A 26,676-nucleotide genomic window follows, 5' to 3' on the forward strand; every position below is an offset into this window, starting at 1 on the left:
TGCTCTACCAACTGAGAAGGCTGGAGGTGCACAAGAAGCTGGGAGGGGGCACAGCCAGGACAGCTGACCGAAACTGGCCAAAGGGATATTCCATACCATGTGACGTCATGCTCAGTATATAAAGCTGGGGGAAGAAGAAGGAAGGGGGGGACGTTTGGAGTGATGGCGTTTGTCTTCCCAAGTAACCATTACGCGTGATGGAGCCCTGCTTTCCTGGAGATGGCTGAACACCTGCCAGCCCATGGGAAGTAGTGAATGAATTCCTTGTTTTGCTTTGCTTGCGTGTGTGGCTTTTGCTTTACCTATTAAACTGCCTTTATCTCAACCCATGAGTTTTCTCACTTTTACCCTTCCGATTCTCTCCCCCATCCCACCAGGGGGGAGTGAGCGAGCGGCTGCGTGGTGCTTAGTTGCCGGCTGAGGTTAAACCACGACAACCTGTCTGACTGTGGTCCTTTCCTTTATTGCTTGCCTTAGCTGGGCACGTGTGGGAACTACCTGCTCTCCCTGCTATAGCTGAGTATATGTCCTGAACAGGACCACACAGCTTACTGCTGAGCTGCTCTCCTCACTCGATCTGTGGATATCTTGCCTGCCTTTGGAGCCATACTCTGCCCAGCATAACCAAGCCATTCAGCTTAGGAAATACACACTGAAAATCATGGTTTGCCTTTAAGATTGAATATTAAAACTGGGCAAATGCTTTATTCAAAGGGTTTGGAACAACAGGTCTTTAAATGCATCTTTTTTCCCTCCTACACAAAGCTTTTAGAGTTCATTATTTTCCTGAGTCTTTACGACTTGTCAGCAAGGGTAGTATCTAACCAGGTGTTTCTTTTTCAGGAGGCTGCCTTGTGCCCCAGATCACGCAGGTATTTTCCTCCTGGCACAAAGCACATGCAAGACAGTGGAAAGACTTTCCCCTGGATTTCAGTCAGCTTTGCTTCAAGCTGGGAATTGCTCCAAGCTGGGAATCACTTACTCATAGGTAAAGAAGATGCAAGGCGGCTGGTCTAACACACTGACCTAACCATCCCTGGATGCTCTTGAAAAGGAGTGAGTTGAAAGCATCCCTGGGCTGTAGGACTAGACAGCATGGGGAGACAGCAAGCCCTGCTTGGGGCTCTATGTTTTATTTGTAGTCTTATACTCTACCTTTGCTGTTTTGGAAAAGCAGTGGTGGTGAGTCACCACCTGCAGGAATTTAACTTGGCAGCTCTTAAAAACAAAAGTGATGACTTTAGCTCACTGGAGAACTCCTCTTCCTTACCTTGAAGAGTGTGGTTTAGTCAGCAAATGAAGATGTGACTCCAGTACAGTGGATGTGTCCATGCTGGCCAACACAGCCTATGAAGATGCAGGGACACAGACTCCAGGGCTGGCTGGGTACCCCGGCACGAAGCCAAGGTAGCTTGGGCAGCCATGAGCATATCTTCATGCTGTTGCTCACTCTGCCAGATGAATTAAACCTAGCAAAGGGCATAACTGCCTGCACTCACAGCTGTAGTGTGGACGAAGCCAACGGCTGGTATAAATCCAGAAATCTCAAGACACAGATTAGACATTTGAGGAAGTTGTGGCCATTCTGTGTTCAGTAAAGTGACAGCCCTCCTACATTCTAATGACCCATGAGGATTTCAGCAAGGGCTCAGATGTACGAGGGGCTCATGATCCAGAGCCAACCTGCCCCAGGGGTTACGTGTGACTGTAGGCTGGAGCACACCACGTGCTAAAATTCAAAGTGGTGGGGAGACATGAATCATTTCTGTGTCTCAGCACAAGGAGACTGTGAAAGAAGGTTGCTTTATTCCTCCATAAGATACACATAACTTAATAGGGTGTGCATCCCTGTGGACTTCACACAGATCATGATGCACTAAGGTAGGAGTTACCCTGTCCCAGCCACCCTTTCTGCCCATCCAGCTGGACAGTCTTCTCTGTTACTGCAAATATTAGTTGAACACAGGCATGTGGGGCTGGGAACAGACCTTAGCTCCTCTGCATGCTGTCTGTGCCAGGGTGTAAGCCCCCTGTGGCCCAGAAGCTAAATAGCTGAGTAAGGACTGGTAAGAGCCATAGGGATATAGGAGACACTAGATGAGGGACAGGGATATCATAAAGCACCTTAAAGGGGCTTTTGAACCAGAACTAGCATGTCTTTAAGTGGTAACATCATCAAAAGACCTTGGATGTGCTCATGACTATCTGTGCAAATGTGCCCATAGATAACATTTGAAATAGCTTTCCTTGTGGTCAGATTCATGGAGATCTTACATCCAACATACAGACATTTAAGAGATTAAACGTGATGTAATGTACAGACTGAGGATCAGCTGTTGAAGTGACAGAAACAGAGAGGCTCCTGAGAGGCCAGAGGACCACTATCAATCACGTCAGCCCTGCTGAAGTCCATGCAGCCTTGCTGCTTTACAGAAGCTGAGGATCTGGCCTTGCCAGGGCAAACTAAAGGTGTACTGTGAAAACAGATGCTAATAGTAACTTCATTTGGCAGCTCAGGGCAAGAGCCTTGTCCCTGGGCATCGCCTCTATATTAATTTGATCATTTCCATATCTCCATGGGAAAAATCCTGCTCAGATACAATTGTCTCTTTGTGAGACAATCCTGGCCAAGATGCCACAAGGTGACCATGGCAGATAACCTTCCATAAACCTGGAGACATAAAACAAGCCAATGACCTACTATATAGCCATAAATATAAATTTAACGAAGGCAGCACTTATTCATTAGGCAGAAGTCAAGAAATGACTCCCAAGTCCTTCAAAGAAAGTAGATCCGTTAATGTCACTTTCCAAATCCTCTGCCTGATGCCAAAAACCAGGTATGATTTCCCAAGTCAGCATGAAATACCAGTGCTTTAAAATTAACACCAGAAAGCTTTCTTACTACTGATATATCTCTAGATTGAAATCCAACTTTTAAAAGGGGCATTCAGCTAGTGTTAGGCCCAACATTTAGCTTTTGTCAGAGAATGAAAGGATGGAGGTGGCAGAATGAAGCACGTTGTTAAAAATAAATAAAATCCATTTAAGCGGTGTTCTATAAAGAATCCCTCCTGTGAGATGCCAGTAACCCGGCTACAGTGTCTGGCCAAGACGAGCTGTTATATGGGCGCCCCAGGTGAAAATGGTTGTAGAAGACAGAGGGCTGGAGTCTGTTGTGATGGTCAGGGGTGTAAATCAGGAGGAGCTACGCTGAAGCCAGTGGAGGTGGTGAGGAAAAAGGATGATGGTTATTGCCTGAGCCATCAAAAGGGGGCCCTCCATCCTCCTCAGTGGGGTATGGGACAGTGTCCTTGTCCCAGCTCGGGGTAAAAGAAAGTGAAGGAAGTCTGCTCTCTGAAATCAGAGGGGCCCAGTGCTTCTGAGAGACAAAAACAGGGTCTGGCACATTTTGGGCCCCTAAGACACCCTGGGATTACACTTTGGTGGAAGGAGTCAGCAAACCTTGCACCGATATGATATCCTCTTCACCCCCTGCTTCTGATTGCCTATGCATTTCCCGACAGACATGCTTTATTCCATCTATTTCACTCCATATTGCAGCGCTGCTCCCTGCACGGGTCTACAAGAACGTGTTATCACCCAGATCCACAGCTTTGTGTTCTGCCCCATCTATTCATTCCTCTCACTGTCACGGAGGTATTTTACACCTCTCCCAGGAGCTGCAGCTTGGCCACTATCACCTCTGGAAGGGTGGATGGGAGAGGAGGATGATCAAAGAGAGGCAGAGCTGTTCAGTCAGTGGGGGGGAAATAAAATAATGATAGCAAAAAAAAAAAAAAATCTATGTGAAGGCCAGGATTAAAATAAATAAATAAATAACTGAGTGGGAGGGCTCTCTTCACCTTCTCCTTAAATCCAATTTAAATCACTCTTTACAGCCCTAATCTATATCCATAATTATATCGTTTTGTACAACAAGCTTGTGAGAGGTCTTAAGAAATTTATGTAGATTAAAATTCATGGGTGCCATAGTACAGATTCCATATTATTAAGATTGATTAGGACAGCTGATGCTGTGATTAAAGAAGCCAGCGTTTACTGTTGTAATTAATTAGGTATTCAGACACAACAATAACTGCAATAACAGAAAGAATGTGCTGATCCGGCAGAAAACAGAGACTGATCCTGTGTTTTATAGTCTCCTTTCACCATTTAGGGTCTGGACACCACTCGGTCAAAGACATGTTGTTCCCCTGTCCCTTCCCCTGCACACCAAAGAAGCCAAGAAATCCAGGGCATTTGTGCCTTCTGCTCCATCCTGTTGGATGGAAAAGCTCTTTTGGTAGGATCCCCAGGTGTTGTAGATGCTTGGTTGGGACAACAAACGGGCCTACTATAAAATTCATGTAGCTCATCCCTGGAAATGAGGATTCTCTCTATCATTTTCTTAATAGTCCCACCTCCAAGCCCCATTCCTAATCAGGCCCCTGCTGAGATGGGTGCTGTGCAAACACATGACAGGAGTCGTGTCTGGCAATGAATAGTTTCCAGTGGACAAAGCAAGAAAGACACAGAAGCCTCAGAAACGCAGGAGAGCTGGAGGTGGCTGGCCAAGGTGACATACTAATACAACAGCAGTCAGGACCAGACTTCCCTCCCTTTGCCTAAGGCCATAAACACCTAAGTCAGGGTTTTAAAAGCTATTAAGGCACTTAACTCTGTATTTTTGGGGAGCTTAGTTTAAGTCACCTTTGAAAATGAAGCTCAAGGTCTTAACTCACTTAGGTGCCGCTGAAAACATCAGCACAGAGCCTGATTTGTATTTACACCTTCTTCCAGATCAGAGGAGAAAACACTTTGGCTCTGGAAAGGCTCCCACAACTGCCTTAAACAACCTCATTTATTATGGCTGCAGCATGATTGTTGGAAGTACATGGCATCATTAAAGTAGCTTAGACTACAATTGAAGATGGCAACTTGTTATTATATTTTTAATGAGTACATTCCTTCACTTATTTATTTTACCAGTAAAGTGTGGTTTATGGCACGTGGCAGATTGTTACAAATGGGTCAAATAAATGCTTCCTAGTCATAATGATGGTTCAGGTGCTCACTCTTGCAGTTTTGGAACTGCTGATACAAAATATGAACAGGAAAGCTCTCACCCAGAGATTTAGGATGGACAAACACAACACAGACAAAGATTTCCCGTAGTAAGTAACTTAGCCTCGGGGCCGCTGAGCCAGGTACATTTCTAGGGCATGATGTATGTCTGGACCAGACATACATGTGGGTCTTGGTTTTCATCCTGGACCTTCTACAGGTGCAGGCAGGTCACTCTTTTTCTGTTCTGCTGATTCACCTCCTCTCTAAACTTTTCTTGTCTGACATCTTTCAGGACTGAAATGTCAGGGTGGGCACTGGGGTGGGAGAAGTCAGTCCCTTTCTCTGCCTGCAAAAGTGAAGCCCTGATCTTGCCCGATGCTACTGGATGGTGTCTGTCGCGATCAGGACTGATCCTGGACTGACTGGTCCAGAGCAGCAGCCTGCCCATCAGCAGCGCTGCTAGCTAATTGACAAGCTAATAGTAAGGCTGTCATATTAGCATGCCGGCAACTCCTCTCCTACAAAATTAGCTTGGATAATGATAATAATTACAGATGGAGTTTGAATCCTGTCTCTGCTGCCAATGGGTGAAATTGGTTACTGCCTGATAGCTCTTTGTTGAGCCAAGGAAAATGAATTGATGGTCTCAGTTCAGTTCCTAAGACATGAGTTTCTACAGCACAGGAATTCACCCATGGGGGACACCTTTACTGCCAATCTCAGCGGTGGGTTGGAAATGTGGGCATAAAGGCTTGGCTGCCCATTCGTACTGACAGCTAGTCCTCACCGGGGAGGATGGGACCCCAAGTAGGGTATGAAATGGATCTTGCTGTCTTGCTAGCCCAGATGTACCCACAGTGTAACCAAAGGGGAGTGGGGGGAACTCTGCTGTGTCTGCAGAGAGGAGAGACAGAGCTAGTCCTGGCAGTGGTGGGCAGTCTGAAACAGAACCACTGTGTGCCTGAGAACAGTAAATGAGACGACACGTTTTTAATGTATTATGAGCAACTGAGGGAACTTTGCTTTTGTTTTCCTCAGCAACATAAGCCCAGACCAAATGCACTGAAGAACTCAGCATCCTCGAAAGCATTCCCCATCTGAGGCTTCATAAAGCTGCCACACCACTGGATCTGTCCCTGGCTCTGCTCAAGCTGGACATCCCTTGGCCCAGGAGGAGTAAGTTTGTTTGGGAGCTGTTGGATGCTATGGGGTGTATTTCCACTTCTTCCTGGGCACATCACTGCGCAGAAGACCACAGAGCAGTCCTCACTCTTTTCTGAGGGCTCTGCTCTGTGCCTCCTTCCAGTTCCCTCATTTCACTGATCCTTTGACAGCCAATCCCTTCTTTCTCTTGTTTGCTGCCCTTTGCTCTCCCCATTTTCTCATCTCTCCCTGCCCTTCTTTTCCCAAGGAGGTTTTATTTTTGGAGCGAACATTTTGTCCAGTCCCTCACAATGCAATCCAGTAGGGCAGGACTTGTTACCAGAGAGCAGAGTGCTGATGGTGTGAGACACAGCAGGAACCAGTGCAGATGGTGCCCGCTGTTACTGTACATCACACACTGTTACAAGAGAGGCACTGGGCTCCGGGTGGCTAAGAAGCTTTGGCAGAAGAGCGCAATCCCTGTTAGTATGGCTAACGTGGAAATGGCAAACGCTTTTGCACTGCTACAAAGTGACTCACAAGATCACGGCACAACAGATTATGTTCTTTGTCCCCACTATATGTTGTGACACATTGCCATGTTCAATAGCTTTGCAAGCTGAAAGACTAAAGGGCAGGCATTAATACACAAAAAGGTCAGATCTCCAAAGGGGCTCAGACTAGTGGTAGGGGAAATACTTAATCCCTTGTTATTCTGTCCATGCCAAAAAGCACACTGTAAGGCATTATGTACTGGCTGAGCTTGGAGAAGGTGAAAGCATGGCTTGCAAAGAGTATGCCTGCAAGTAATGGTTTTCTAGTGTTACTGCATGGATGCATAGCCTGGCCAGAACCACAGAAAAAGCTAATACCCGCAGGGACTGGGGCTGTGATCAGAGACCTGGTGAGTAGGGATGTTCGACCTACTCTTGCCTTTGCCCCAAAGCCATGGATGGTTCAGTAGCCTGACTCAAATGATACCGTGTGTGTCCCTGCTCCAGACAAAGGGAATCCTAAAAAAAAAGCACAGGAGAAGACAGAAAAAAAGAGTGAAACTACAGAGTAAATACAATTACATGATATGGACCTGTTTTTATAGTGCAAAGACTGTGGAGTTCTGGAGTCCTTTAGATGAAGCATCAAAAGTATTATAGCTAGACACAAAGGTGGACGTGTAGACGAACTGCACAATTAATGGGATTTATTTGGGTCTGAATGATGTGGATGTCATGCCTCTACAGATTTTGATTGTCCTGTTTTGCTGTTTTCAGGCAACAAAGAACATTCTGCTACAGGATATAATGGTGTGAACCCACATTTGAGTTTTTTGTGGAATATTAAAGTGTATCTGAGAGCAAAATTCAGGCTTTAAACAATATATGGCAAGTCATAATCGTAGCAAGACTATGATTATGTACATAATGCTGCAGCACTCTTAGCCACTTTCAGAATGAGAGATACGCCATAAAAGAAAGTTGTTTGGAAGATGCTGACTTTGGATGGGGACTGGCATGTTCTTTTCTTCTCTATAATGTTAGTGCAATTGCATGCTCAGCTTTAATATTTTATTTCTATCCTCGCATTTAGAAATGCAGACATGCAGAACCACAAGGCAGTGCCAGTAATAAATGTTACAGAGGGAAGTGCGAAAAATCCCATAATGAACAATGATGGAATAAGCTGCCCAGCGATGAAAATTTCTTTCTAACCCCAAGCAATTAGTGGCTGGCTTATATCATAAAGCATGAAGGTTTGTGTCCTTTCTACATTTTTATCCAGTCTAATATGGCTGTGGATATTCTCATTACCCATATAAATGTCTAATCCTTTTTTTTTATGCTGCTAAGCTCCAGGCCTCAATAAAGCCTGTGGCGAGGAGTAAAGTTTTGGAGAGTGCATAAATGCTCATGAGAAGGAAGAGAATAAGACAGAGCAAACACATGATGTGTCCTACACCCAAACTGCTACAAAGGGGCTTGCTTTCAGGGTTTCATTGCTAGTGGGGACAAGCAGAAGTAAAATGAGAGGTGAGGGTTTGGCCTGCCACTGTTCCCTTTATACCTCTGCTATAACTTAAGACGTCACTAAGTTATGGGGAAGCTGGGCACCGAGAAATACCAATATATTGCTGAAGACACACCAAGATAAATCCAAACTTTACACAAAGCAGACTATTTGGATGTCAGCTTTACTGCCAGAAAGGAGCCTCTCTGCCTGCAGCAAAGTGAAGCAAGAATGACTGTCACCTTTCAGTGTGTTAGGTTGTTGGTGTTTGTGCAGGGACTCACTGTGAATTGCTGGCTGAGCAAGTCTCTCCAAAACTCAGAAAGAATCAGATTAAGGCCATTGACTTTTATATAAACAAGAACGGAATATGCAACTGAAAGCTTTCTTTAATTATGGGGGTAGCTGGAGACAGTAACAAAAGCTCAAGTCATTAAGATTCACCCAGAAAGAACATCTTTTCTCTGATATCTGCAGTAATGGATGATGGAAGATTAGCTAAAAGGAGCTAGATAAACCAGAAGAAAAGATGGGCATAGAAATGGATGAGTAAACAGAGAGATGATAGACTGGCAAACAGGTAGATGCTTAGATAGATGGATAGTTGAACAGATGGCTATAATTATATAACCTTAAAGACAGGGTTCTTTCTTGGTGCTGTGGTTGAGCTCACTGAGCGTACTAAGGGCTCCCTGCAATCTTCTGATCTCCATAAGCCTCCAAGAGCTCCCCATCCCTCTAAGCTGCTACAAACATGTATATACATGCCAAACTTTTAGCACAGTAAGCCCCTTGATTTCAATTGTGCTTAAAGTTGAACTCATGGCTAAATGTTTAGAAAGTGTATGTGTGCAGGATGGTAATTATTTTTCAATACTCTTGGTATTTCTGGGCTTTCCTTTGCTGCATTCACAGGGTGGCTTTTTTTCAGTGACATTGTCTGAACTGTAACTAGGTAAGACTTTTGTGTTTCTATGTTATGTGATATTTTTCCTTGTAGCTCATGAAGTCCCCTGTGATGTTGAATCTTGAGTTTTCAGGACTGGCTGAGATAGAAAGAATTTTTTTTCTTAGGGGTTTTGTGGGCTTTTTGGCTGGAGCATCTGACTCAGTGTTTGATTTCCTAACAGGCTAGATCAATCTATGAGTGCCCCAGGGTAAAATACTCCTTTGCCATCTGGTGGCTAGGAACAATTAGTAACATTTACCTAAATTTGTATTGTTATGATTGTATTATTAGTATGTGTACAGCAATGGTAAGGAATGTCTTCTTAGCAGAAGTAGAGCTTGGAGGAGAGGGCTATCTCAAATCTTGAGGATTCTGAAAAAATGTAGGTGCCCATTAAGGACTTGCAAACTGAGTTCTTGGTGATTACAGCTTCAAAGTGTCCATATATTTGTAAGTACAGCTATAGAGGCAAGTATGTATCCTTTAACCTCCTGCATTCATCCCTGACTGCCAGGGCTTGCAAAATCAATCCTACAGTGCTGGCATCTTTTGAGCTAGTCACAGTCTCCATCCCAGCAGCAGTTCTCTGGTGGTGTGCCACAAAAGGGTGAAGCTGCACCTCACTAAAGAAGCTTCAGTCTCCAGACCTGGTAAGGCAACAGGATTTGGATGCAGTGAGCATTTTGGAGACAAATACCTGCTGCCTGCACGCATGGTCTGAGGCATGGAGCAGTTTAGGTCAGCAGCCGTGTAGACCCTCTGGACTCGTCCTCCCAGAGCCATATGGCTGCAAGGGAATCCCATCAGGAGATACCAATGGTGGGTGCTAGGAGATGCAAACAGGCTTAGCACAGCTCCTTCAAGGCTAGCCAGCAGCAAGACCCTTGGGAGTACTGCTAGGAGATGTGCCAGCATGAACTGGTCAGGCCTCAGTTCAAATTTTAGTTAAAGCAAAACATGCTGGGCGTCCTGATTGTATTCACCAGACAAGTCATCCAGCAGATGAGCACACAGTTCTTCAGCATAAAAATTTTCCACTTCCAACACGACCTTGATGTCTATCACCTAGATTTAACTGTATAACAACTAGCTGGGTAAGACCTAACTACACCAATGCTAGAGTGAGCCCTGATGGTGTGGTGTAGAGTCCTTCTGAGTTAGCTCATGCTAGACAAAGTCTGTGGATGTGGACAATCTCCCTAAGATGGAAGGAGCAGGTTGTGGGCACAGCATTGGTCTGGCTTACCTGGGTAAGGGTGGATGCCATTAGCAAACACGGCTTCTGCAGCGGGCTGCCCATTAGCCTGCGGCGGGAGGCCAGTGAAACCATTCACCCCAATTGGAGATGGGATGCTAGGCACAGCTGGTGCAGTTATGCCAGGAGGCGTGCTTCCACCTGCAAGTGGGGAGGACACAAAATTAGAGCTGGTGAGTACTGGAAGCAATAACTACACGGAGAAAACTGCTGACACAACAGCTGTGACCAGCACACAGAAACCTTCTGATAATCCAAGAAATGAAAAATCTCCCAAGCTGTTGTGCAAAGAAAGGGATTGCTTGCCATTGCTCCTCTGTTTGGAAAGCACTTAAGAAAGTCTTGCAAAACTTTCTTCAACAGAATGAAGGAAAGCACTTAAGAAATTCTTGCAAAACTTTCTTCAACAGAATGAAGCTTTTGCTTGGTGATCATGGTCTCTAGTCCAGATCCACGGCTAACGTCAAACAATAGAAAACTATAGAAATATCATATCATCCTTCCTCCTCAACTTTCTCCCTGGAGTGTTACCTGTTTAAATTGCTCAATAAGCAGACGTTTCTTTCCTAGATATCATTTAGTACCAGAAGCAGTTCTCAGTCCCACCTTTTTACAGCAGTTCCTCTCAGTTTCTCTTTGGAGATGTCAGCTTTGTGGGCGTATCGATTTCCAGGACTACTCTGTCTGCATTTTCTCATGAATACACATTTCATGTACAAACTCATTCTGAACTTTCTCAGCACCAGAGATCCTTAAAATGTTTGGCAAGTTGATCTGTAGCCCAAAGGCAGACAGTGATATTTTTTTCTTAGTGTCACTGTTTGGCCCAAACTTGACTTCGTAGAGTTTTAGCAGAGATCTCTCACTCAACAGGGGCAAAATTTGGGCTAGGTTTTTTTCTTTCATGGAATCATACTCCTCCCCTTCTTCCCAGATGCATCCTGTGGGGGACTGCAATTCTGTTATTTTGGAAGAACAATTTAGTCTTTATGTTTTGGGTGGGATCCTGTCACCCACTGGTAGAGAATTCTTAAATTTCTGAGGGGAGAATTAAATCCCCCTGCTACTTCATTGTCTGCTCCTATGTATGCTTAAAATGACTGGGCAGTCTGTGCTTCTTACAACTTATTCAGGATGCTTTTGGGGACCAAAAATGAGTTTTCAATAAGTGTGAAATTGTATTTTTCTCTTGCTAGCTGTGAGTAGGAAGTTAAACTACCTTATCTTCAGCAATATCTTTCTGTGTCACGGTATACTACTGATTGAAAGCACCATTTTTGCAGTAATCTCTTTTTTAAACCAATTGCAGAAGTTTTCTTCAACATAGCAGCATTCCATGAAGGGTTAGTCCAATAAAACACTTTAACGACTGCTTAAATCTGTGTTGGTGCTTTAAGAAAGCCAGTACAGATGCATGAGATATTTTAATATGTTCTGATTCGAGTAGCCCAAAAAGCAAGCAATATTTCAGCTCTTTTCTTATACCCTGAGCAGACAAGCTGCTGTTTCCCGTTTGCTTATTTAAATGGTGTTGGCCTTTAAAAATGTCCTCTGTGGAGGTACAGGGAGCCAGCAGTGGCAACTGAAGTCCAAAGGCAATGCTCTTAGCATATGCCATCAGCTTGCAAATCACAAATGCTAGTTAAAATTTCAGTTGCTTTTCTGGATCTCTCCTTTATTTGCATAGACAGTGTAAGTAATTTTTTCTAAAATCGCAGCAAGGGATTTGTGGTTGCTATTTTGTGCATGTCTAAGGAAGTTTAGACATATTCATTGCAATTCTTTAATTTTCTTCTTATAAAGAACCCCCCTGGAGAGGTCAGATTTGTAGCTGGAGTAAAACTGGCATAAGCCACTGCACAGAACAAATGGCCGTGGTGCCTGCCAGTTGTGGATTTCACCCCTGGTTTGAGATCTTTTGCTGCAGCTACACCACGTGGAGAGGTCAGATTTGTAGCTGGAGTAAAACTGGCATAATGCCACTGCACAGAACAAATGGCCGTGGTGCCTGCCAGTTGTGGATTTCACCCCTGGTTTGAGATCTCTTGCTGCAGCTACACCACGTGCAGACTTTCAACATGGAGGGAGGGAGGGAGGGAGAAGAGAAGGAAGGAAGGAAGCCTAAATGAAATTTCATTTCTACCCCCTCTGTGCAGTTAACAGAGTGGCAGACCCGCTGCAGACCCACTTTTCACCCAGATTATACCAATGATGGGATAAATGCAAAACTTGAACCAAACTTTCAGAGATGTCAATTTAATTGCCTCGCAATTACAGACTGTTGTGTGAGATAAACCTGACTCTTCATGGGGAACCATCAAAATGCCAGCAAATAACGTAAAATTTTTATGGTCTGAATTATCCACTGGGACTGCCTACTGCACTCCATTGACTGCAGGAAAGCCAGGTGACTAGTTTAAACTAGATGTCTAACTTTTGTATGGTTAAAGCTAGGTGAGATGGATCCTCTCTCTAGTCTGTTAGATTTGCCTGGATCCAAAACTCTTTAAGTTCCTAGGTCCCATGGGAACCCCGGAACCTGAATGAACTCATGGCCATGTCCCAAGGAACCCATTCTCCTGGAGGTGGGATGCACAGAAAACCAGCTGGATTAGGAGGTCTGAAGATACCAGTATAGAGGCACTGTGCTCAGCCAATACCTCCAAAGCCTCTAGGACTTCTGGGTTACCAGTGTCCTTTTTCTAGCACATTTTTTCTTTTGCTTAGGAAAGATCAAAACACTTCTTTTTTAAAAAAATGTTCCAAAACCTTTTTCTAATGCCTGTTTTTCAGAGAACTTTGAAATGTTTCATTTTCATTCCAAGCCAGAACAAAGATATACTTCAATGACTGGAAATCCTGCTATGAAGCAGAGTGATCATTTTCCATTTGGCTTTCTGAATGCTAACAAAAGCCAGCAGGAGAATTCACGTTAGGCTTCAGATATCTCCTGGCTACTCAGAAATTCCTGCCAGTATTGTAGGCTTGCTTGCTCAGACATTATATGAAACATTTTCTATGCATCTTATCACAACCTTTGTGAGTGTTGTAGTAATACAAGGAGTCATTTCAAAGTCTAAACATTTCACCCAAGGAATAATTGTTAATGGACATTTCCACAACCCATTACAGAGTTTTTTCATGAAGGAAGCTACCCATTCAAGGTAAATCTGCAATAATGCCAAAGTGCATAGTCTCCATGATTGAAAATATGTCTTGAGGAGCGTGCAAAATCTGCCACCATGAAAGAGATCAAGGGAACATCTAAACCACCATTTTATTTTCAATAATGACCAGTCATGGGTGCTCTGGAAAGCATGTAAAAAACCATGAGCTTTCCCCTCCTGTATTATGACAGTAAGAGTTTAACAGTCCCCAAAAGGCACCAGGCACACCAGAAGAGGAGCAGAGCTTACACCAAAGAAGGACCGGGATATTTTTCATGTGCTGGATATCATGGTAGGCACAGAATTTGGCTGTTGTACTGGTATTTACATGCCTGTGTCACAGAACTCGCTCATTCTTAACTTATTTATATGCAAAAGATCTTGTGCTCTTTTGTGGTGGGGCCATCATGCCTAGATTCAGCTTTCCATGCCCTGAAAACATTTGAATTCCAGGCAGTCTTTGTTTGACGTTCTCTCTGCTCCCACTAACACAAAACAAATCTAGCTAATGCAAATATGATAATCTTTCCAGCAGCGGGTTTAAAGGGTGCACATATAATTAAGCCACTTTTCTATTTGGATTTGCAGTAGCTCCATCAACTTGTTGTTTATACATTTATCATTTCATAAACATATATTTCAAAATGTGTGGTATAAGATTTTTGAGTCAAGCATTTTTCCTTGGGTCTCCGTAAGTTCACATGGAATGAGATCTGTCTTTCTCTCCCTTCCCGCCCCCCCCCTACTCTGATATAAGCAAAGGAAAAGATACGTATCTGATCCAGTAGCTGCTGACTTTGTTCCCAGTTACAGATTGCAAATAGATGCTAAGCTGTGTGTGAATGGGGAGGTTTTCTTTGGCAGCCAGGTTAGCCAAACTCAGTTCATTAAGAATGGCCCCCAAGCCTGCACTGCTGCGGTGCCTTATCTCCCTGCCATCCAGTGTTTCTCAGCCATGAGGCATCTTTCCTGGTTGCTTTGTCAGATGGCCCTTTCCTGCTCCAGGGCTCGTGCAGACCTCTTCATGTTTGGCAGTGAAGCTGCCCCTTTCCTCTCTCACTGCTTTGCTCTGGAGTCCCAGATCGTGCTCTGCCCAGCGCTACCTGTACCACAGCTGGCTCAGGTGTAGCTCACTCCTCCCATGTCTCACCCCAAACCTTTGTCAAGCTGGTCCCCTCCAGGCCAGCTTGATGCTTCAACGTTCACACAAGGGCATCGGTATGCCATGTCTTTCTGAACACAGTCCCATCCCCCGTGCCTCTCATAGGAACAACCTGCATCACCCCAGGGACCCTTTTATCCCAACCTGTCCCTTATAAATGGTCCTCTGAAGATGTACCTTTGAGTCCTCTGCTCCCCTACCAGAGTCAGTGATATATTGCAAAGCTCTCCAAATTCTCACTTCTTTCCTCTCATGGTTCAGCCCCACTTTCCCTTCTGCCCTACTTCCCCACTGTTAGGTCACGTGCCACTCCATGACTACCAGCCCTGTTGGTTCCTTGACTTGTTCCTGCCCAAATTATTTCCTTGTGCTTCAAGCCCCAGGAAAACCAGTCCTGTTTCCATCTCAGCTTAATTCTCTGCCCACTGAATCATATACTGCAGCTCCTAGCATGGGCTTCTTGTGACATCTCACAGCGTAGCCAGATCCTGGCAGCCCTTCACTGACTACCTGTCTCTGCTCCAGCAGCCAGAAACCCTCTCACCAAACACTTGCATTCCAGGTAGCACCAGAGGTCTTCCCTGAGTACCTCCTGTCCTATTTCACAGTAGGGGAAAGGCTTATGTGTCCCAAAAGACATAGCTCATCTTGTTAACGATATTACATCTCACCACAAACTTCATTTTGTTTGTCTTTGGACCAGCCTGGCTGTGACAGCATCAGCACTGACTCCTTGGACATCTATATGCACCACCAATAAACCAGTGTAGGTCACTGGGGAATGTTTTGTGCCATTTGGAGGGTGCTCAGAGCTAAAGGAAAGTTGTGTAAGGGATAAGGCTGAGAGGGAAGGGTCATGGCTGAAAGCCCTTTCCAGTGCCTTCCCTGCCAGCACCCTTCCTCCTCCCCAACAAGCCCATTGCGTCCTGGTTCTGGTGGGTCTCAACCCTCTTGCTCTACTCTTCCACCAGTGAGTGCCACTCAGCAAGGGGCACAGCTAGCCCAACAGCCCACTGCTGGCGAGCCATTTCACTTTGCCCTTACAACTATTTCACGATACAGAAGCTGACCTGCAGCTGGCCACAGCCCTGGAAGAGGCGGTAACAGTCTTTCTCTGCCCCTTTCCTCCTCATAGAATCATAGAATCATTAAGGTTGGAAAAGACCTCTAAGATCATCAAGTCCAACCGTCAACCCAACACCACCATGTCCACTAAACCATGTCCCTCTCCCAGACCACAAAAGGATCTGGTCGGCTCCACTCCTCACTGTCTGATGGCCTTCACCAACAAGACCAACATTTCAGTAAACACCCACTGGGGGAGAACCTGTCAGCTAACATATCCTGCCAGGTCTCCTCTGGGATTTGGCCAGATTTTCCTGCCCTTTGCCCTTTCCAACCCTCGGCCCCTTACCTGAGGTTGGTGTCATGGGGGCGGCTGCCAGGCCGTTCATGTTCAGAGCCGCCATCTGCTGCATCTGGGCCGCGGCAAAGGCTGCCATGGGGTTCAGGTAGCCACCCTGCGCCACCGAAGCCATGATTGCGGCTTGCTGCTGCATCAGCTGGAACAAAGAGAGCAGGGAAAAAATATCATGCGGTCACCAGAAGGGCAGCCCATGGCACTGGCACCAGGATGGGGACCCGGTGAGGGTGTGAGGTATTCCTCTGTTTTGAGATGTCAGCCCGCCATGCCTGTGGTACCCTCCAGCCCTGGCCTTCCTTGTCGCTATAGGGGCCGGAGGCAAAATGCATCTTTGCATCTTGGGGTCTTTTTGGTCCCCGCTCCCATGATGTGTTCCCCATTGTGGAGGACTCCCATGAGTTGGACTCAGCCCTCTGACTCCCCGGCCCTTCCCTGATGAGAAAGGCAGAGAGAAGACTTTATACATTCCTGAGCAAAGAGGTTTCATGGTTTATGATGGTTGTAGCAAAGCTCTGGGAAAGCACTGCTGGCTGCTGATGGGAGACCAGTGTATGTGGAGTGGTGGGGAGAGGGGATCCCCTCTCCAGAGCAGCAAGCTTAGCTAGTTCTCTGGGGATAACTTGATTTGTTTCATCTGTTAGTGACAAAAATAATTTTTTCTTATGCTGTTGGGAGGCCTCTGGTGGGCACTGAGCAAAACCATGATCAAACCTTCTAACCAGATTACAGCACCTATTTCCAACACAAGCAAGCAGAGACTCCTGGAAGAGCTATACAAGAGAAGGGAGCTCCCCTATTTTAGCAAGATTAATACTGTGTAGTGGGAAAAACCCTTCCCTGTGGTTTTGATCTGGGATGACTTCCTTGATTTTATTTTTTTTCCAGAAAGTGATCAAAATGCTGCTTCCTTTAGGACACCTACAAAAGGCAGAAATGAGGAACCTGGGCTAGTTTTTCAGGCATTTGGGGGTAAAAATTTTGGAGCAGAAGGATAATGAATGGTTATGCATGCACTGTGTAGTGGGAAAAACCCTTCCCTGTGGTTTTGATCTGGGATGACTTCCTTGATTTTATTTTTTTTCCAGAAAGTGATCAAAATGCTGCTTCCTTTAGGACACCTACAAAAGGCAGAAATGAGGAACCTGGGCTAGTTTTTCAGGCATTTGGGGGTAAAAATTTTGGAGCAGAAGGATAATGAATGGTTATGCATGCTGGAAATGCTTCTTACATTAAAACCAGACTTCGCTATCATTATTTTACACTCTGAACTTAGCACACAGTTGTTGCAGTTCATGTGTACAGTGTGGCTGCAGTGGGCTTGTAAAATGCTCCTGGTGTGAAGGAGAAGGCAGCTTGGATGAAGCTGCCTCTTGTCCCCTTCCGTGGAGCTGTACGAAGAGCCAGATGAGGCACGTCTGAGTCCGTATCCAACCCCCACTAGTGACCAGTGGTGGATGCCTAGAGAAAGTGTGGGGGAAAGAGGTTGAACAGAGAATGAAAACTCACTCTGTTCATTCCCCAGCCTCTGGTAATGCATGACTTGATGATTATAGTGGAGAAGGAAACTGTTTTTCTGTAGTGATTTTAGAAGTGACTCATGTCTTTGCTGTCTCCAGAATTGGAGTATCTCTGTTTTGCTGCTCTCTGTGATTTCACTCTCTCCCATCAGGAAATCACCCTCTGATGCTGTTGTTTAAGCACATGGGACATGCTTCGCAGCATTAAACAGACCTCAAAAGTCATAGCAAGGAACAGACCGTTCCCTACTCTTCGGTTTAATATTGAAATATTGGCTAAATTAGCTGTTCATATATATACACACTGAAACAAATCCTTGAAATCACTGCGTTCATTCAAATGCTGGAACTTTCCTTATCACCATCTGTGAAGAGACCAAAGTAGAGGATGCTCTGCCACTGACCTGCTGTATAACCGTGCACAAGTTGTGTAAACTTGTCTTGGTTTCTCCGGCAATAAAATGGGACACAGGATACCTGCCTCCCCATGTAGGAGTGCCTTCAGATCTACAGATGAGAAGTGCTGTACTAGAGCTGAGTACTATTACTTTTTGTAGCCTAATGCAGATTGGTGGCAAGGTGGTGGCTTTCCCTTTGATTGTTAATTACCCTTTTTATTATACCCTGCATAAGACACTTTCACATTTTAATTAGTGGTAACCTGTTCTTTGTAATTACTGATGGAGTTATTAGACAATCTTTTCTATTATAGCACAATGCTGATTCCCCTTTAAGGACTACATTTGTTTCTAGGAATTGTTTGAGTTTATTCCCCAGAGAAGGCACTGAGCAGGTGATTTTAGTAAGTATGCCAATGAAGTGAATGAGGAAGTGGGAATCCATCCATCTTTATCATTGGATTGACTCCAGCGCTGGGTGTGCTGACCCATATCTCATTTTCGGTGCTGGTTATTTTCACCTGGGGACAGCTGAGGGTATAACCCGCTGGTTGCAGAAATGATGGCCAAGATCTGTGTCTGTAGGATCTGTTTAGTGCTGCTGATCAAAGTAGCATCTCTGAGATGGATGCAGTTGCAAAGGCTGGGACAGTCCCAGTCTGGTCTTTGCTGACTTTTCTGTGTGTTTCTCCAAAGCTGACCAGAGCTGCATGAACAAACACACCTCAAAACATGGAGTGACATATGGCTGGTCATGTGTGTGCTGTGGTCAGTCTGGCTGGCAGATAACAGCCTGGTATTTGTACCAGAGACCTTCTAGGGCAGGCAGGGGACTATGTTTTTGGCATTTCCCATTTTCAGATTCAGTAAACTAAATACAGATAGGGTTTCCTCTGAGCTGGTCACCTATTATGGTGGACTTGAAAATAGACAGAGGAGTCTAGGCCAAGATTCATCTCTTCCTTCTGTACCCGAATGCCTCTGGGCAGATGAATTGCAGCTTTGTTTCTCCCTATTGACTGTATGTGGAGTCCCAGGTGATCAGTTCAGCTGCACGTACCAACACAGCCAGACGAAATCATTCCCACCCCTTACCTGCCCCTTGGTGGATATTTTTGGACCTTGGTTCCCAACTATTTAAAAGAAAAGTGTTAATCCTTTTTTCATTTGTGTTTCACCTGTGCTGCAAGAGAAACGGGTCTATCTAAAAGATACCGCGTTGCCAATGGTAGTACAAATGATTGTGCCTCTCCAAAGACAATCTTCCTTTTACACTCAGCAGAGCTAGGCAATCACTTGTGACATTATTTATGACTTATGCAACTTCTTCTCCTGCTTATGGATGTCTCTAAGCTGTTCAGAGTTAACTTCACAATGGCAGGTGTCCTCCTGGTTTGCAAACCAGGTAACCTGAGTGTGCGGCTTCTTGTGTATTCAGAGGAGTTATAAATTTGCACTGGAAGATGCATGTTTGTAGAACATACCTTGGCTACATGCATGCTTCTTTTAGCAGTGTAATATAATTCATGCAATCCTGTCACAGATCTTCAGAAAGAAGGTCTCTCTCCTTATGAGAAGAACTAGATGATCCTAATCTGCTGATTAGTGCCGAAGGTGCAGGGTTTGCAGCCTAAAGCCTGGTGGGTTTCAGTGAAACAGTTGCTTAAAACTGGCCATACTCCCACAGAGACTGAATTAGGAGCTTGAGGAGCAAAGAGGTTAAATTTAGCTTAGGGTTAAAAAGCTAATGCAGTAAAAATAAGGCCCTAACCTGCGATTTGGGAAACTAGGTTCAGTTGCTTCTGCTACAGCAGGCATCCTGCAGGGAGCTGGCTGTATGCTCAGTGCTCTGGGGATACCCGAGATGCCCTGGATACAGGGAGAGCCACCCCATTTCTGTTATGCTCAGTGCTCTGGGGATACCCGAGATGCCCTGGAGACCTGGAAACCCCCCTGGCATGGTGAAATGAGCTGGAGCCCTGTACCTCATGACCCAGAGGACATACACCTCACTGCAGCCTTCAGAGCCAGCCCGTGGTTTAAACTGTGGTCTCCTCCAGAGCTGGAAGGAGTATAGCATCCCATACCTGAACATAGTCACGTACTCCAGCTAACTGGCTTTGCTTCCTTGGCTGGAGAAGGGACCCCAACCATTCCCAACCATGTCTGGACATCTCAACCCTTGGCAACACTCCTGCCACCCTTCTGCTGTTACATTTCCCTTTCATGCCCTTCCCTTTCTGGTTGGAGCTGCTCAGGGGTAAAGGTTAAGGGGAAAGGGGGTCCTTCCCAGCCCAGAGGCTGATGGTCACAGCCCAGCTGAGTGCAGTGGCATTGTGGGGGTGGGAAGACGGTCACCTTGAAAGAAGCTGACAGCACAGACCTACCTCCTTCCCCCAGGGTGGCTCCAGAGAAATTTACAAAAGGAGGGCAAGTCCTGTAAGGGTCACCAGTCTCCCTTATAAAACCTCTGGGGCATTCCCAAGTGAGCTCAAATAAAAGTCACTCCACTCCTTCCCCAGCTCCCCCTGAAGACAAATGTGCCATCCACTCTCCTTTCACTTTGAAAGAGGCCCACTGTATGGTCCCAGTTAATAAAGCTGTAGAAAGTGAGGCAGTGACCCCACCAGAGGCAAATCAATAGCAGCAGGGCCCCTGGGTATTGTGTACTTTAAAATATGCCATTTGAAATGCAGATTTTCCCTGCCTGGGCTGGGGCCACAGAGCACTAATCAGAATGGCAGCAGCCTTATTATCTCAGACTGATTCAAGGGGACGGAGAGGAGCTTTTCCCTTCCTCAGCTGAAAGGATGTATTTCCTTTTGCTTCTCTTACTTCCTTGGCATGACCTTTGCCTCAGCATTTAGAGGTTTTTCCTGTCTGATTTTATAGATTTGTTCCCTCTTTCCTCCAACCTGGCCTTTACTATTGGTCAAATATTTATCTTCTGAGGAGACGCTACAAAACTGGTTCATGCCCAGGGTCAAATATTTATCTTCTGAGGAGACCAGGAGACGCTACAAAACTGGTTCATGCCCATGGACAGCACCTCAAGAGCTATGAGCCTGCAATACCCACCCCAAGGCTTGAGAACTGATGAGGTCATCCAAAGCATGGGGACGGGAGGTAGCAATGGCTGGTCAACAGAGAGAGATGAGAGGATTCATCTCACACATCCTTTTGCTACCTCAAATTGAGGAGGCTAAACTTCAGCCAGCTCTGTCACCAATGGATGGATAGGTACCTCCACAGGCTTATCCATCCTTTCCTAGCATGGGAGATTAAGACAAAAACCAGCAAAGGATGCAGTTTTGCAACACAGCTGAACCAAAGCAAGAGCTCGCCGATGCACATCTCCCCCTCCACGTCCTGCCGCTACCTTTGCACCAGGATAGATGCACACCTGACTCTGCCAAGCACCCGCTCAGGAACAACACCAGCAAAGAGTTAACCACACAACACAGAAACATGGTTCTTACTGCTGGTTTTCCTCCCAGAATTGTCTCCCTGTGTGGTCACTGTCAGTCTAGTGGTGTGGGGTGAGAACATGTGGCCAGAGGTGGGGTTGGGAATGGGATGGCTGCCTCTGGCATCAGGTGGCTGTTAGATAGCAACTGCACTCAATGAAAGGAAATATCCTTTTCTTACAGGAGGAACAGATGCATGGAGAGATGAAATGACTTACTCAAGGCCAAAAACTCCTGCTAGAAATAGGACAAGGATGCTACAGCCTGCCTTCCCCAGCCCCCAACGGAAATACATGTGGAACTGAAGAAGGGGAAGAGCAGAGAGAAGGATTATTTCTGATGTGCTCTTTTTGAAATAGCATGATCATTGCCCTCGGAGAAAGCTTACTCTGAACGATCTGATGACCTTCTCAGTTTTTTCAGTATTATTTTCTATTCTTGTCTCTGAATCACATGGCATTTTGTTTGACTTTTCATATTTTTCATTCAGCAATAATAATAAAAGTAATAGCAGCATCCCATGCTTCTGACCTCCAACAATCTATACAAACACTTAGCTAATTAATCCTCATGGTATCCCTGTGATAGAAAGAGGTAAGCAAAATGATCAATCAAGCAGTAAGAGGACTCATATTTGGTAAAATCACAGAATTGACAAATTCACATCTGTTTTACCTAACTGGCCATTGGGAAATAAACCCAAAAATATCTCCCAAGCCTTTAAACAAACAGGAGTTATTCTGAAAAAAAATCAGAATGGTCCTTCAGACATTTTTAATGTCTTCTTGGAAACAGAAATTTCTGCTTTGAAAATTAAATTTAATTAAGTTTTAAAAAAATAAACAAATGTGCCACACCTGGATTCACGTGTCTTAGTGCCTTTCTGAAGCCTGATACACAATGGTTTGGATTTCTAACTTCCTGAGAACTGTGAAAAAACCCCAAAACCTAAAAAAGAAAATATATGTATAGAGCCCAAATCTGAGTGTTCATTATTTCTGAATTACCAAGGAGCTGACAATCAGAAATACGGTATTAGCCCTGCTACAAAGTACCATGACTTCAAAATAGCTTCCTCTTCTGGAATGGATCAGAACAAGTGATTTGCATAACAGGTAGTATTTACCAAATATACTGTCCCATTTTGGTCATTTAAATATAATAACTATTATATGCAGAAGATAGTCTACGTTCAGTAAATTTTCCCTGATTTCATAAGGCTAGCTGAATTTTTTTAAGTATCTTTCCAAAATAATTTCGCAGTATGAATTGAATAAATATTGGAAGAAGAAATTCTTCCCTTCAGGCCCTACCTCAGATCGTTTAGCAGAAATATCCTTTCATCTCCACAGGAGCTGGGACAGGGAGCCAGAGGGGGGAACCTAGGCTTTTATGGTCAGCATGGTAGTCACTGCTGCCCTAACTTCCCAAGGTGACCACTTCTGATGATGACTGACGTCTATGCTGTGCTGGATGTTCCAAGATTTGTTGTAGTTATTGTCTACAGTTCAGGAGCTGCAGCCATTTGTACTTTTTCAGAGTGAGGGGAGTTGGGATTTACTGAAGGGAAAGGATTTTCTCCAGGCCAGAGAGCAAATGTTACTGTTGCCTATGTTGCCCCTGTCCCCATCTGTCCATTTTTACTCACTAGCTCTATGCCTGTCCCCTGCTGCAGGATGCAATCAGTTCCATGGCTGGAATTTGGCCAGGAGACCGTTGCTAACACTCCCACCCCATTTTTTATGCAAACTTGATTTATGACTTTGATCTTATTTTAAATAATTTAAAAATTAAATAATTTATACAGTATCGGTCACTTTCCAAGGCTCCTTCCTTTGTTCTTGCTCTGCTCTTCTGCATTTTCCCATCTTCCCAACCCTATCCGGACTGTGCACGTTTCCTTTTCTGCATGGTGGTGCAGCAGTGACATGAGACAGCCGCTAACTACTTGCCACTTTCTTTATAGAAAGAAGACCTGCAGGAACTTTTGCCACGGTTGCTTATTTGCGCCAGGGCTATTCTACCACCATTCATAGTCTGGTTTGATTTTTACTGCTCATGACTTCGGGCTTGGCCACCCCACTGCTTACCAGGGTCTAAGAAGGTGTGCTGTGCTGCTCTGGGCTGGAGTGTGTCCCTGCAGGTTCGTTCTCCACTGGCAGCAAATCAAAGGTGGTGCCACCTAGCATCAGCTTCCTTTTCTCCAGGCTGAGTTCAGACCTATACCTCAAGCTGGCTTTAACTAAGACTGTGGAAACAGCTATCAATACCCAGCTGATGTGGATCCACAGTATGATATGGATCAACCAGCCATGAAACCTGACTTGCCAAGCTTGAGGTGCATACAAAAGAGCTGAAGTGGGTCTGATGTGTCTTTCTGTGTCACTGAAACAGCACACAGGGTTAGTGCCAAGCTTTGTCTGGTCTGCTTGCAGGTGGTACATGAAGAAGGGAGGCAAAAAACACACACAGAGGAGAACCTCCTTTGCTTCCTGACTTTTTTGCCTCTGGAGCTGAGGCCATATGGCTGCTGAACCCAAGGACTTGTTGCTCAGCCTATGTGAGGCCATTGCTGCTATCAAGGTTAAAGTTGCTTAAGCTGAGGTTGAGTGGCTTGGCAGCGGGCAGCAGCAGGGAGTGACCTGTGACATGGCCATTTGCTGAGCTGCAAAGGAGGTAACTTAAAGAGGAGCTGGGGTCCAAAGCAGTCCTGGTGGCAACACTAACGACTACCAGTCAAACACTGATGGACTGAGACACTCGCTGCCTCTCCCCAGTGGGGTGCTGCTTGGTTAATTTAACCAAATTTAAAGCTTGCTTGCTTTAAATCCACAGCTGCCCACTAATCCCTCAAACAGCTGCACCATGTGGGTTTCTGCTGCACTGGCCACCTTGATGCATGGAGACCTTTTGGCAGTAGCTAATGCAGTTGCGGTGATGAGCATGATGCCTCTCTGGGGGAGATTCAGCAAGAAACCGCTGCCTAGGGGACTTGGCAACCTCCTCCATGGGGACAGACCATTAGAAACTATTGATTAACCAGCTTTCATGGGATTGCTTTGGAACTCTTACATGGAGACATCAGTCAAGCTTGGACTGCAGTGGGATGGCTGGGAGAACAGGTTATGAGTACAAATCAGAGAGCCCAGTGTCTCATGCTAGTCCTGGACTTATTACTAAGCACTGAGGCAGTTCTTAAACTTGTGTTACCATCATACCCCTGTGTGAAAACCCATGGAGAGACAGCACAAGAGAGAGCTGTGTCTCTGAGGGAGAAGGGAAAATAAATAAATCGGATCATCAGCTTTATTTGTACATGGGGGAATGAGACCAGGGGGGCAAATGATTCACCCAAGGTTGCACAAGTTGGTGGTGGCAGTGGCATCAGCTGTCACCGCTGTCCTGCTTTTGCATTTTCACTGTTTCACCTTCCCTCCTCTTGACTTGCCTTAGCTCTTCAACTTCAGTTTGGGCTGAATAAAACTGTCCGTCCCCCCCTTTCCCTCTCCCCCTATTGATCCCTCTGTCTCCTACTGGCATTTACGAGGTGCCAATCACCCCGATATCTCAGAGCCAGCAGTCCAAGGTGGATTAATCCAGTCCGAGGGAGAGGGAACGTCACACAGCCTTGCTGCTCCCTTCCTTCCCTTTTGTGTGAGACTGAGATGAAGCAGATAGGGAGAGACACAGATAGGGAGGCTGACTGAGAGACAGCATCGGAGCATGCTCTGGGTGTACAGGCGCCACGCAGAAATGTGATCCCATCATTTAGACAGCTCTGAAGTCCCCAGGGTAATTGGTGTCACCAGCTTGTCATATCCAATGGGTCAAGATCTAAAACTTATTCTTTCCCCCTTATTAGCATATTTACCAGAAGAAAAAAGAGGATGGGTCCAATTCTGCTTTCACAGAAATCAATAGGAAAAATATTCATCGGTTTCAAGTGGAGCAGGAGCAGACCCAGGAATTGTTTTCATTCCTCCTTCAGCCATAAATCCTCACTCAAGCACCTACCCTCATAATGTCCTGTATTACCTGGTGAGAAACAGAGGGGGGGAACTTTTGTGGTGTAAAGGTGCAGACTGCATCCTCTTTTATATCAGTATAAACCTAGGCTGGCAATTAGAAGAATTACTCTAGATTAAAAATGATGGGAGAAGAGTTTTTGGACCAGAGCATCAGGACAGTGGTGTCTTTACCACCTCCCCAGCTGCCTGATCAATGCCTGTAGCGTAACACTGGAGCCACATCTGGAGCCTGACAACCTCTGCAGATGTTTGTCCCCAGCTTCCCATGGGTTGCCTCCTGTTAATTCCTCTGGTACATGGGGTCACAGATGCTGCATCTGCCTTGACAAGGCTGCTGGCCACTGACCTGGGCTCAGCTGTGATTTACTGTCTCTTTTCTTCTTCCTGCACCCTTCCGTGGTAATGAAGACAGTTAAACACAGCCAGACTGGGGAGGGGACAGCTCTTCTATCACGTGAGGAGGGGAGCAGGGGACAAAGGAAGAGGCAAAGAGTGTCTTTGACTGGGAATAAAAATGAAGAGGGCAAAATGGAAGGAAAAATGGAATTTGTCTAGTGGGGACAGAATAAAAAAAGTCCAGAATAGCACCAGAGGATGCAGCTGGGAGGAGAGGGGGAACTTCTGTGGAGCAATACAGCACATCCTCATGACTCTACATGGCTCATGAAAGGGGTAGGCTGGGTTTTACCAAGTGTTCAATGGCACGCAGTGGAGGACAGAAATTTCTAGGCCCTCAAGTTAAAAAAAGAACATGTGGATGTGATGGGAAATCCATGGTGCCAAGCATGAGAAGGAAATAGGCAGGGAAGAAAGCAGAGCCTTGCAGTCAATGTGCTGGAGGAAGTATGGGTGCACTGGAGTGTGATTCCAGAGTTGAATCCGTATTACTTAAGGCAAGGCATTCGGTCTCTCTCATTCAGGAAGATGTTACTCAGGAAAATCACAGAATCGTAGAATCATAGAATAGTTTGGGTTGGAAGGGACCTCTAAAGGTCATCTAGTCCAACCCCCCTGCCATGGGCAGGGACATCTTCCACTCAGGTTGCTCAGAGCCCCGTCCAACCTGACCTGGAATGTGTCCAGGGATGGATGA

General features: G+C 45.5%; 1 protein-coding gene across 10 annotated transcripts in view; it reads right to left on the bottom strand.

Annotated features, from left to right (window-relative positions):
• The window catches only part of CELF4 (CUGBP, Elav-like family member 4), a 703,102-nt gene that overhangs the window by 34,360 nt on the left and 642,066 nt on the right, over window positions 1–26,676 (bottom strand). For 9 of the 10 annotated variants that reach the window (XM_009275290.1, XM_009275281.1, XM_009275240.1 and 6 more), the window contains 2 exons: window positions 16,165–16,312; window positions 10,413–10,562 (listed from right to left, as the gene is read on the bottom strand). In XM_009275290.1, coding sequence (XP_009273565.1) covers window positions 10,413–10,562; window positions 16,165–16,312 — 298 coding nt within the window. The remainder of the gene's footprint in view (window positions 1–10,412; window positions 10,563–16,164; window positions 16,313–26,676) is intronic. The other variant, XM_019470995.1, reaches the window with a different exon arrangement.

This window comes from Aptenodytes forsteri, unplaced genomic scaffold (assembly GCF_000699145.1).
Source record: "Aptenodytes forsteri isolate BGI_AS27 unplaced genomic scaffold, ASM69914v1 Scaffold266, whole genome shotgun sequence".
NCBI lineage: Eukaryota > Metazoa > Chordata > Aves > Sphenisciformes > Spheniscidae > Aptenodytes > Aptenodytes forsteri.